Source organism: Parasteatoda tepidariorum, chromosome 1 (genome assembly GCF_043381705.1).
Source record: "Parasteatoda tepidariorum isolate YZ-2023 chromosome 1, CAS_Ptep_4.0, whole genome shotgun sequence".
Classification (NCBI taxonomy): Eukaryota; Metazoa; Arthropoda; class Arachnida; order Araneae; family Theridiidae; genus Parasteatoda; species Parasteatoda tepidariorum.
The window spans coordinates 75,391,308-75,405,243 of record NC_092204.1 but is presented as its reverse complement, the minus strand read 5'-3'; the positions used below and the strand labels follow the sequence as shown (position 1 = coordinate 75,405,243).

The 13,936-nt window shown below is 27.1% G+C and overlaps 2 protein-coding genes across 4 annotated transcripts in view; one reads left to right on the top strand and one right to left on the bottom strand.

Annotated features, from left to right (window-relative positions):
• LOC107444265 (noggin-2) overlaps positions 1 to 5,389 on the bottom strand; it is a 38,384-nt gene extending 32,995 nt beyond the window's left edge. The window contains exon 1 of one of the 3 annotated variants that reach the window (XM_071182435.1): positions 5,121 to 5,389. The gene's annotated coding sequence lies outside the window, so the exon portion shown is untranslated. The remainder of the gene's footprint in view (positions 1 to 5,120) is intronic. The other 2 variants (XM_071182429.1, XM_071182433.1) reach the window with 2 other exon arrangements.
• Positions 5,390 to 8,055: 2,666 nt separating this feature from the next.
• The window catches only part of LOC107444258 (urease subunit alpha), a 34,728-nt gene continuing 28,847 nt past the window's right edge, over positions 8,056 to 13,936 (top strand). Inside the window, exons 1-3 of the mRNA XM_043039503.2 lie at positions 8,056 to 8,221; positions 9,788 to 9,916; positions 13,416 to 13,482. Coding sequence (XP_042895437.1) covers positions 9,791 to 9,916; positions 13,416 to 13,482 — 193 coding nt within the window. The 5' untranslated portion in view covers positions 8,056 to 8,221; positions 9,788 to 9,790. The remainder of the gene's footprint in view (positions 8,222 to 9,787; positions 9,917 to 13,415; positions 13,483 to 13,936) is intronic.

Below are 13,936 nucleotides of genomic sequence, written 5' to 3'. Positions count from 1 at the left end.
AGGATACGACACCAACCAACCAACCAACCAACCAAATAAATAAATAAATGGTTTTTATGCCATGCTATAAAGTATCATGACAGAAATACCAAATTTTACCACCTTTACCGGATTTTATCACACATTATGAAACTATATTTTATAGTTAATTTTACCAAAAGTCATTACCAAAGCGCTTCTTTAAAAATTATCGAGATTGATGGTGCTCCCATGGAGCCAGAAACACGATAAATTTTACTATATTCTAGAAGGCAACTATTCTCGCAAATTAAAACTTACCTAATGTTTTTCAACAGTTTAAGAAAGACAGAGTGTCAAAGAAATGACCTCAATTCTTTTTCGCATATTCGCTCCTTAAAGTAGAAATAAAATTACTACTCTAAGTTTCCTTCATAGTTTAATACCTAAACATTTTATCCTATTCAAGTACGAACTTGTTCTGACCAACTTCACCCTTAATTCCCGACCCCTGAAATCTCTTTTAATCATTGAATAGATTTTGACAGGTAGGCGACTCCCTGTCCTTAATCTTGATGTTTAAGTGCAAGAAGTAGTAAATGAATATAACAGCTATGATTTCAAACGCCCATTTCCTGGCTGAACGGAGAAAGATTAAAAATCTAATATTCATCCCTCTTTGTTATTAATTAACAAACTGGATTATCCTAAACGTGTTTAAATATTATGGAGAAATAAGCAGCAATTTCAACCTAACTGTGAGAACGCGTTAAAATTTTATAAATAATTAAATTTCGTAGATTAATATTTTTTATTCCAAGCAACAAATATTTAAAAATATACGCAGTTGGATTTGCACTTATCGAAGTTCTTAATTTCCCCAAAAAAGTTCGTTATGTGGAAAATTCGTTAAATAGAAATTCGATTTTTAAAAAAACTTTAATCAACACAAAAAAGTTTAAAATTACTTCGACTTGAAATAAACAAAAAAAGTGATTGATTATAGGCGTGTAAAATTACTATCTATTTATTTTACACATCTTCAACATCAAAAAGCTTCTTGTAAATAGCATAATGGTCGCACTATCTGGAAATGCCAAAAAATGACAGGTTTTTTTTTGTTTTTGGAGAGGTCGTCTGGTTAAGCAAATTCAGTCATTGTCCACCATAAAATGTGTTACATTGTAAATCGTTCCAAATCAAATTACAGTAAAAGTATTAGTACTCAGGATGCCGGTATTTTTTACTGTAAAATCCATTTTTACCTAAACATGTTACGGAACAAAAAACCTGATAAAACGCAACTTTTACAGTAATAATTACCGTAAGATCACCGAATTATTCGAATTAAATAAATATTACTGCAAAAATTACGGTATGATATTTTACAGTTAAAATGGATTTTACGGTAAAATAGATTTTGCGAATGATGCTCTCAAAGTGCCGGGTACTTTATACTGTAATTTGATCCGGAATTTTTGGCAGGGTACAGCAAAGAATAAGTTTAAATTGTTTAGAAATATTTTGAGATATAGAAATAAAAAAGTATTTTTTATCACAAGAGAAAAAGTTTCTTAATTAAAAAATTCATATCACTTTGTGAATGTTATTTTACGAAGAAGTTTTCAAAATACACATCTGAACTTTCTATGCGCTGAATGATATAATACATACATACGATAATAATATTAGGTAAATATATTAATAATATTTATAGAAGCATACTAGTTTCCAGAATTTAAGCTATTTTTAGGGCGTAAGTAGGAACAGACCACTGAGACAAAATTTTAAAATTACTGGATCTAAAAACAGAAAAAAAAATCAGATACAGCTGTTTAAAACTTTAAAAATTAAATTCAGATGAAATCAAAAGTTCGAAAATCATTAATTTTAACAAGTTTTTTAATCAATTTAAATCGATATTATCCAGTCTGACATTTTATTAAAATTTTATGACACAACTGTTTTAAATTATTATCACAATTTATCTATGTCTTAATTGTTTAAATAACTAAAAATATAGATCATAATTTTATTATATTTTCTTAGATTTATGAACAATGCTTTAATATCTTTCACGAAATTTATTTTGATAAAAGAATTGTAAATTTTTTGGTATGCAATCCATATTATTGACGGATTATAAATATCACTTATTCACAATAAACTATTTTTTTCTACAAAGTGAATCAGATAAAGTTTTAGTATTATATAATAATTAAAAAAAAAACCTGTTGAATATTTGATTAATAAGTAAGCTGTTATACTTTTTGAGAAAGGGATTGAAGAATTAAATATTAATTCAATTATGATGCGAAATTAAAAAACTAGGAAATGTCTACTGTCTATTATAGCATGACAAGTTAGCAAGGAATAATAAAAAAATATTAGACCGAAATATATTTTGTTAATTTCTTAGAGTTCATTCTTCTTTACTTAGTTGCTTTGTTAGTTAAATTTTTAAATGAATCTAAGTGTTTTAAGAGAATTTATTGACCATCAGTCATTTTATAGTTAAAACTAGACTTTATATTATTACTTTATATTCGAGTCAATGCAACAAAACAGAATTAGGTATCAAATGTCTCCAGAATTGTCACTAAAATCTTTGAAAAAAAAATCTTTTTTGTTTTTCGTATACCTTTTATACACAATATATTAGGAGGAAACACATAATCATTGTGCTCTTGTATGAGCTATATTAGGATTCTATATTAATTTTAAATACTGGAAAACTTAGAATTATAGGGAATATCTCAACATATTTAAATGTTGCATAAATGAAACTTTAATAACTTAATGCATAAAATAAGGCTATAGTAAACGAAATTGCATAGTATAGCTAACTATCATCTTTAAATATAGCATAAAATGTGCTTTGAGAGGTCGACACTTTTTAAAAACGAAAATAAGAAATGAAATTCCCTTTATTTTCCTAGTTTCTAAGGAAAACTTTAAAATTCCCTGTTATTTCTGATAATTTTTAAATTCCAGTTATTTTCCAGGTTTTCCCTATTCTCCCTCTAGGGTGGCAACATAGGTATTGATAAGCTTACTTTACATTTTTACAAAATGAAATAAAAAGAAAACAGCTATCGTAAATAAGATAATTTAAAAGTAAAGTTTTTTTTAAATTAAATTTGTCTTAATATAGGTCTTTTAATTAATAAATTACAGGTTTAAATAATTTAATATATTACATTATATCATTTAAATTTCATCACAATTTAATGTAAAACACACATCATACCTAAAATAAATTGATACAGGATACAAAATACAAAGATAGTTATTATATAATACAACGATAGTTATTATGTACTATAGTACCAGTCTTTCAAATCCATAATATTAACTGATCATAACTAGGCAAACACGGTATGAAAGGGGAGTCAAGAAAATGTAAACACTTACCTGTGGGGATTGTGGTAGTCCAACTAGTTTCGCAAACAGATGTGAAGTGAGGGATGATCTTACCTGGGTAAAGATCAGGGTAAGATGCGGTTGTCCCTTTGTCGTCTAGACAGGGCACCAATACACAATAGATGATTATGAGGGTATACTTTGGTGGACATTTCTATGAATCATTCTTCAACGATTCAAGTGACAATTCAATGGACCTATAGAGAAAAATATATTTTTATGAGAAAAAATTCTGAAATTCATTGGGGATTTTTTATGTGGGTGAACGGATGATCAATTTTGTTTTCATGGGCCATTAATGTTGAGGGATGCAATAATTTAAAAAAAAAAATTTTTTTTTTTATGGAAAAGTGATTAAAATGTGCTAAAAATTGTTCCGAATTTCACTCGAATTCAATTTTTCTCTATTTGACAATTGTCTTCTTACCTTTAAAAATCTTTTTTCTTGCTGTAAAATAAATTGCTGTTCTACACAGGTAATCGTCTAAAACAGAAGTTTTATGATAGCTTTACTCTAGCAATTTTTTTAAAAAATATTTTCGCAGTGTGGATTTATGAAAATCGGGACACATCTGTTCATATTATGCTCTTTTCCCTAATTGATCATGATTCATATCGTAATTCCAATAAAATTTTTTACACAATTGAACCTCATAAAACTGCTAAATTTAAATTCATATTAATTATTTGCATGTTATAGTTTCAATTCTTAAAAACGCAAATTGATATTACAAGATGAAAAGTAATTAAATAGCTTTTAATAAATAATACTATTATTATAATTAGTAAAATATATTGTAATAATTTTAATATTTAAAAAATAACACTAGAGATAAGTAATTATATACTATGAATAATTCTTTGTTTCGAACCATACAATATAAAATTTTAATACTTTTTATTTAAATGTAAAACTATACATTTATATTATAATAACTTTGAAATGTTATAAATTAAAATATGATGCAATGTAGAAAAAAATCAAAAAAGCGACGTGTTCAATTCTTTTTTAAAGCAATGTCTTATTTATACTATTGTGAACATTTAATTAATTACTTTTATTTATATTAGTTAAACTTAAATATCTCACTGTGGGTTTTCATAATTTATCCAAAAAACTGTTTACTATTTCCATTAACAGTTTTTAAGAGTATAATTTTTAAAATTTATTAATTATTTTTTCACAAATTGAAGATACTTCAAAAATGCGGCTATGTGAAAACTTGTAAGTAATGCTGATAAGTAAAACTTTTCTATTTTCAATATTAATCTTTAAGAGTGTTAATTAAGCATTTTATTCATTTTTTGCATCAAATTGATTAATATTTATTAAATGCGACTATTTGAAACTTTAAACCACTACAACTAAGATAAACACTGTTTATAATTATTATTTTTATATCCAGTATCAGTTTTTATGAATGTAACTAATTCAGAATTTGAAATATTAAAAATATTTATAAATACCTGTATTTGAACCTTCGGTACAACTTAGTAAAAATAATAATGAAAAAAAAAACTAATAAAAGAGTTTTGAAATAATATAAATAATAAATAGATAAATATAGATAATAAATAAATAAATAAATAAATAATAAATAAATACATAAATAATAAATAAATATATAAATAATAAATAAATATATAAATAAATAAATCATTTCTAATTTGATAATTTTAATTATACACTCAAAAGAAAAGCAGATAACTAAAATTAGAAATCTAATCAATATACATACCTTTTAGTTGAAGATTCTTTATAGCAGTTCTTTGAAAAAAGCAGGAATATTTCAAAAACTAAGCGATATGTAAAAGGAAAATATGACAGTGAAAACCTTATTTCGGTGCGAAAAAAGGAATTTTTAGGAGGCGACAGGTACTCAAAATATCCCAGCGATTTAGAAAGGATTTTGGGGGTCGTCGCCAACTTTCTACGAAATCCTCACGTAGAATCCAAACCCCATCCATCATTCAAAGTGCCAAAGGGTATCAAATAAGAAACGGAAGATCATTATCAACTATTTTCAAGATGTTAACTCCCAGGGGTTGCTTTCAGGTAAATAGCTTTACCTGTGGACACCTTGCCGTAAAAACTCGCCAATGTCTACCTTTTTCTTTTTTCCCACGACGTTAAAGCCTCATTTAGTTTCGGAATCCACTTTTTAGAAAGCGGGTTACTTTGAATTTGGAATAATTGTCTATATACAGACGTCTGCGGATCGACCAATAAGTTCTCTATAAACGGTGGTTCTGTTCGAATTTTTTTTTTTTTTTAGGATATGACTACAGTACTGTTGGACATAATGATGACAATAGATCATTGTTAACTGTTTATGAAGACTGTTAAATAGATGACTGTTAAATATTGAAAATAATATAATTAATTAATTTTTACACTCTATGGAAGAAATTACTGTTTTTGATTGATTACAAATCCAATTGTGGGAAGAGTTCATTAATTTTATATCAACAATTAATAAAGAGTTATGTAAAAGGTTATGTAAGTTTTAATGGGTACCAAACATACTATATAATAATATTTTGTATTCGTATTAGGGTATTTAAAATGTTTTAAAACTGCGCCAATTGGCATAACACAAGTTAGGGGCTATTACCAAAATTAAATAGGAATCATTGGCGACATGGCAATTTTTTACGTTTCTCTTAAGCGAATTATTACTATTTCGGCATTAATAATTTCTTTTTCATAGCTTATTTTCTTTAAAATTTCAATTAGTACCAATTACCAAAATTAATTAAGCATCATTGACTTTAAAAAGAGTATGGCTATTTCTCATATTTCTTCCAAACAAAATTGTAAAATTTTTTTCATTAATTTTTCTTTTTAGTACGCAGCTATTTTTTATTTTAAATAGTAGTACATATTACTGAAATTAATCAGAATTATCGTCAATAATAGTATGACGGTTTTTTACGGCTCCCCTAAGTGAATAAGTTCCTTTCTCCATTAATTTTGTTATTTAGTGCATAGTTTAATTTTTATTTCAATTATTACGTATTAACAATATTAATCAAGCATTATTGAAATAAAAAAAAATTAACAATTTTTTAATGTTCTATGCAAATTATCCCTTCCTCCATTAAATTTGCTTTTCTGTACAATCTTTTTTTTAAAAAATTCAAATTCTGTTAATTTTAAGTTATTTTTTATAGAAACACGTTTCAAAAGCATAGCACATGTTTTCAGATAATTTTAGGAATACTATTATGGTGATGTAGTCCGCTTTTGCTACCACGTTAAAATTGGATACCTGCAAGCGACGTCATCTTGATTAAATAGTGGCTTTTGCTTATGTGAGGATTCAGAGGCTTATTAGTAGCGACACACACACGCGTGACGTCAATTACAGGTAACCAATTAAATCTGATCCGATTATTGATTCAGCGTGATAATAATCCAAGCTTAACTGCTATAGCGTTTATCTGTCAAGCACAACCACGTGATGCGGCGCAACTATATGTGATTTAAATTACATGATTAAGCCTAAACACGCATTCTCTTTCTCGAGTTGTAAGAACCCGATCGTTCACTTAATGTACCTGGCATAAGGTATAAAAATAACTAAATATTTAAGAACATGCAGTAAGCTCCTTTTTTGACCAAAGCTACAAGCCAAAAAACACTTACGTTATCTTTAAAGTACTTAACAAAACAGAGTCGTCTGTAATCTAATTTGAAACAATGACTAATGCTTAGCCATAGAGAAAATGTCATTTTTTTTAAACGGCTCTACCGAACTAATTGAAAATTTCGAACGAATTTTAATAACGGGGAGCATGGTATAGGAAACATTTTGTTGATTAAATTTGTTTTTCAGTTATGTATTTTTAATTAAATGAGCGGTATTAGAAACTATGCAATTTTGAAAACCCGAATCCCCGGTAAAATGTTACTATACGAACAGATAATTTACCAAAAGAATAATTTAAATACTATATTTCGGTTTTATTAACCAGCATTGTTTATTTATTTATTTTTTATTCAATTTTTTATTTACCAAAATGATTATTATTATAAGAATTTATTTATAAATTAATATATTATAAATTCTTAAAAGAAGTTATAAGATTTTATTTAGTAACCAGAATTACTGTTTTTTTTTAGCAGAAATATCATTAACATATAGTACGGTAATTTTACGAGAATTTTTTTTTCCGTGTAGGAATTGGTTAATAAATTTTTAAATCAGCTTGAGTTGAAGTCACGTATGTTGAAAACTAATTAATCCTAGAATTAACGACAAAGTATGATTTTGTCACTGAACAAAATATGAATCTGTTTATAAAATTATTGCTAAAACAACATATATAATATCGAATGAGTAGGTGCGGAAGTAATATTGTATTTTTAATATCATAAATAGTCATAACTGAAAAGGAAAAAAATAATGTAAGAAAATCTGCATGAATTATTAAAGAAAACAAACAAACAATTATTTTCTTAGTGAAATTCAGAACTGGCTCAAATCTGAAAACTAAGAAATCAATTCAAATCAGGCATTTTATGTTGATTAATAGATCACAATAAGAAAATGACCACTCGATTTAGTATTTTTTCCACCACAACACGCGCTATCAGTTTGTTCTTATCACATTTTGGTCATGATAGAAAACTGTAAATCAAAAATGCAGTAAAACAAATTTAAACACTTTGATTGGTCATACGGAGTGAGAAAGTTTTATTTTTGATATCCTGAAGTTCAAAGTTTTCAGAAATACTTATTTTCCATACGAAGTTATTAATATTATTAAACTGTGGCTACTTTAAAGGTGGATAAACTCTTTTAAGAATAAAACTACTTTTGTTACGAAATATAAAGTAAGTATTTTTTATTTTAAAGCAATTTATTTATACATATATTCATACATTTATACTTTTTATATTAACTACTTATTTTTAACGTAGAATCTATATATATTTTTTCAAAATAACATGAAATATTGAACTTGATGTTACAATTATAGCTAAGATCTTAAAATTAAATCTTAGGTGCCATTTTCTTAAAATTTTTCAGTACTTTATTTTTGCTGTTTGAATCCAGCATAAAAATAAAATAATTGGTTTAATATTACCTTATTTTTAGTGCATAACAAAGATCATACATTTTTGTTCATACTAGTGTAAATTTCTCTATCGTGAAAATGTACATATTTTGGTGCATAAATAAACTTGTCTTCAACTTGTAGCATTTTCTTATCTTATGCGAATAAAAATATTGCGCGGAGAAAAAATTTCTGGTAAAATTACCGTACTGTATGGCAATGATATTTCTTCTAAAAGAATCGTAATTCTGTTTACAAATCTGTTAATAAAACCAAAATATGAAGTAATAAAGCCATTCGTTTGGTAATTTTTTCATTCATATAATAGCGGTTAACCAGAAATTCTGGTTTTCAAAACTGTAGTTCTTATTACCTCACAGAAATCGTAAAAAATTCAAAACTGAAAACTAAATTTAACTGAATAAATGGTTTATACGTGATACACTAAGATGTAACAAAATAACTGATTTTACTGAAGTGCCTAGGTAAAAATTAGTAAGGTTTTTAATGCTCCCATAGAGCCAGAAGCATGCTACATTTGACCAAATTCTGGTAATTTCGACCATACTTTTTTTTCTCAGTGTAACTATTTTATGAATAATAATGTAAATTTAATATTTTTGGTGTGTAAATAGGAAAAATTTGGTCCAAAATCCAAAAAGCTAATTTATTTTTTACATTTAAATTTTTATTAATAATTATGATTGTGTTGTGCAGAGCTTTTACAATGAACTTAACTATAGGGAATCAAATATTTGTTTCTTCGAATTTTTTTTATTTATCAGTTATTGTATCTCTTCCTCAATAAACCATTCTATTTTTAATTAAATCAGATACTCGTGTGCCTAGATCTGTCAAAAAATTTTGCTAAGTAAGAATCCGAGAATTCAAAAATTTCAGTGGCCAAATAAAAATGTGTCTGAAGACTGTTTTAAGAATATTGAGTGTTAATTTTAGGAGTAGCATAACTTTTTGACAGTTAACATTTTTAAATGTAAAAAAAAAAATTTATAAACATCAATTCCGGAAAAAAAATTCACAAAAAATAATAAGAAAAATAAAAACGCTTAAATACAAAATATTGATTAGATTCATGTTATTAAAATTGAGTCAATTTTGAAAATTATTATTTGATTCATTGTAATTTTAATAAAAAATTTTAACGACAAATTTTATATGTTTTAAACAGTGTTTAAATTTTGAAGTTTTTGAAGACAAAAAATTAGTTTTTGTGTATTTGCTTATTCCGAGTATTCAAGAAAAAATTCTTCCTCTCCAGCTAGATTTTTAAGTATGTTTTACAAATTAATATTATTTATACAGCTCATTCTGATTTATACAGAACATGAAGCTCTGTCCCCGTGAATTGGAATCATTACTGATTCATTACACTGGTTACATTGCCCAAAAGAGACTAGCAAGGGGATGCAAGTTAAACCATCCTGAAGCCGTTGCACTCATTTCAAGTCAGGTATATGTCATGTCTTATTGTTTCTTTTTTCTTTCTTTTTTTTCGATATGATACATTTTTAAACATCAACAATCATTGTGTATTCATTATCATAACTATCATTATGTTGATATGCCAAATTTTTAAGTTGATTAGATAAGTGCTTTTGATGTAAAACGCTCTGATTTCTATGTTAGTAGTGGAATGATTCTGCGTATTGTATTTTGTCTTGTGAAAATCAGAGTCAGTGAAAATTATAATGAATGAGCGAAAGGGGAACAGACCGAGGGAATTATGCACAAGAGGCTAAAATATAATAAACTGCTTAAAAAAATTCCAGATGCAAAATCTGCTTTAAATTACACTAGGGAACAATTTTTCCTTGTAGTGTTTCCCTATTACAAACTGTTTTTTTCGTGTAATTTTGAACAGACCCCTAGTCAGGTACGATGATATTTCCTTGCATGATTTCCAAAGAAATTTTAATCCTGATTATGTGCTCCCTTAGAAATTTGTCTCAACATTTATGCAATTCCCGGTTACATATAGCGATTTTAAACTGACGTCCCGAATGACATTTAAAAAAATTCTGTTGCTTTAGGAGCAAAACTAATTTCTCAAATTAAATGCCCACACTCGAAGTATTTGCATAAATGCAACAAAAAATTTGTTCCCAGTTATCTGCCAGTGTTATCCAGTTATTAACCATTCTTATCTACTTTATTCATAAAACTATTTCGAATATTTCTTCCAATGAAAATACTCTCTCTTTGTAGATAGCATTTTCCTTGATAAAAAAGAGAAATTATGCATTTCTAGCAGTGAGCAGAAAAAATGGCTAAACCTAAAGTATATGTGCTTTTTGTAAGCAGAGTCTACCTTTGAAAAATTTTCTAGGAAAAAGGCATTTTATCTAAACTATATTTCAATTCTTATCTATGTAAATAACACATTTCCCATTAGAATTTATATTTTCTATTCACAATCTGTGTTTAGGTATTTCTCATTAATCTTCAACTCTTTCTGCTCTTTTCTTCATAAAGACAGCCGATTTGTTGGTTAGCCGAGCACCCCGTACAGGTTGCCAGTCTGCCGCATATGTTATCGCCAGACTGTCCATTCTCGTTCACGCTTCTTTACTGAGATGCTTCTGACTATTATTTCGTACAAATATGGCAACGTTCACTTCTCGGAAAACATCTCTGCAAATGATAGCATGTCAAAAAAAAGAGTTATTGAATTTTACCTTTTTTAAAAAACTACAAAATAGTATGTCAGCAGAAAACAGATATTGCACGGTGAAAAAAAGTTTGGTAAAATTACCATACTGTATGGTAATGACATTTCGGGGAAAAAAATCTTAATTCCTGTAATAAAGCCGAAATATACGGTATTTAAAAGATTCATTTGAAAATTATTTCGTTTATATGGAAAAGGTTTGCCAGAAATTCTAAATTATAACTTTTATTACCACACATATAGTAAAAAATGCAAACTTGAAAAGTAAATTTAAACGATGAAATTGTTTTTATGCCATGATCTAAGGCATCATAATATTGTAAAATTACACATTTAATCAATCCACATTTACCACATTTACTCAATTTTATCACATTTTTATAAAATCATATTTTATTGCTAATTTCACCAAAATTATTATCAAAGAGATTCAGTAAAAATTACTGAACTTTTTAGTGTTCCTATAGAGTCAAAAATAGGGTTAATTTTTATCGTTGGCCATACTTTTTTCACAGTATGGGTTCTAATTTGTTTTAAAAAACAGCAAATAGTTTGTCAGAAGGAAAATTTTAAATTTCCCCTTTTTTTTAATAGTATGTAAATGAAAAAGAGATATTGAGTTCAACTTAGTTTAAAAAAAAACAACGCAAAAAGTAAATTAGGGAAAAGATATATTCTATTCTAAATGTTTTTTTAAAAAAAACATCATAGTAGTATTTCAGCGAAAAGGAGACATTAGATTCCATTTTGAGTGAAAGCATAGATTCTCTTTTGCTTAAAACAAATAAATAAATAAAAATACTATATTAGAAAAAAAGTGTCCAATGATTCCATGTACCTTTAAAGCAATACAAAATAGAATAGCAGCAAAATATAGATAATGAATTTTACTTGGTTTTAAAAAATCGAAGGAATAGTATCTGAGCAAAAAAGAGGTAAAGGATTCTATTTTTTTTTTCTTAAATAATATTATAGTATAAAAAAGAGATACGGGATCCACCTATGTTTTAAAAAGCAACAAATTAGTATATTGGTAAAAAAAGATACAGGAGAGAATAAAATAGACCCTTTTTTCAAAAAATTAATAAATTATATGAAAATATGTTAGTGATAATTCACAATGTATGTATACAATTTCATTGACTTAAAAATATGAGGGAAAAAAATACACATAAATATTACGCTATATTTTTTTAAAAATCTTTTTGGATTAGTTATTTATTTTGCGTAGTTGTACTATTATTGAATAAATTAATTTTTGTTCAATGGATTATATTTGTTATTTTAGCGTTTATATAAAAAACTTGAATCATTGGGTTTGATTTTGAAATTTTCTTTGTCAATCTATTAAAAAAAAGGGTTAAAAGCGTTTTTCTTATCCAGCAATAAAAAATAGTGCAAAGTAAATAAATTTAATGAGAAATAATCACATTTAAGAAAAAAAATCCTTTTCACTTTCTTTAGGTTGTTGATTCTAATGTCACTTGCCATTACGAGCAAGCTTGCTTGGTAAAACAAAGCGAGTTTAAGGCAGAGGGTACGTTTTTTATTTTTTAGTGGCGCCATCGATGGCCAAGAGTACGACTTTAGTCACACACACATCACAACTCTCGACCTCTTGGACATCGGCCCAACACCCTGCCAACCCGGATATTCCAGCCTCGGTTGTAAAACCGTATACTTGAAGCCGTGGTGGCTCAGGGGATAGAGCGTTTGCTTTCTAGTGAGGTGAACCAGGTTTGAATCACAGCGATGGCTGGTTGAGGTGAATTCCGCAACCGGCTAGCACCGTTCACGGGGCCGATGTAAAATATCCTCAGAGGTAGACAGATACTGGGTTAGAGTCCCTTTACAGCCTGGCTAACCACGGGAGGTTTTCGAGGTTTTCCTCTCCATGTGTCCATGTGTCTCCATGCCGCATGGTTAGTTTTTATCAAAAAAATCCTCCAAGAAGGTATATTTCTCCCAATGCTTGATGCAAGAGTTCCTTTCTCTTCTGGATTGTGTTAAAAATTACAAGGCTACGGAGAGTTGAACATTAGTAGTCGTAAATCTAAAATTGCATCGGTTGTTCAACTACATTGCTTTTAGGTCTATAAAATAAGATCAGTTTCGGCTGTTTTTACGGTAATAAAATCAAATCATATACGTGAAATGGAAAATAAAAATTATATTTTTAGTCTTAAAGCATAGTTTTTGAGAGACTATTGTATTATCGAATTGTAAAAATTAATAATCTTAATATTAAGTGAAAATAAATTTGCAAAATTAATATTTTTAGATACAGGAATTTGCGAGAAATGGTGAAACAGTATCAGAACTTATGAATAAAGGGCGTCAATTTTTAGGTAAGTTGTTTTAATAAAAAACTTGCCCAATCTTTAAATTAAATACTTTCCTCTATCAATATTTTTAATATAATTTTTCAGACAGAAAAATTTTAAAAAAATTACTAAAAATGATTCTTAAATTTCCAAATTTAAAACTTTTTACTTTGAAGCAATAATAACAATAAAATTATTTTTTTTCGCAAAAAACTTATTTTTTACACAAAGTAATATAATTAAAAATAAGTGTAAGTTATATTCGATTTCTGATTAGTATTATTTTAAATCCAAATCCAAAAAATTTTATCAAAAATTTCATTATCGAAAAATTACCATTCGTTAATAATCAGATATCAATAAGATTCACTTCTCTACAAAATAATGATTATAATAATGAAACTATATTTTACTTATTTACTTAAGTTACCACTGAATAATATTTTGTTCATACTTCATTATCTGAACTGTATCAAAA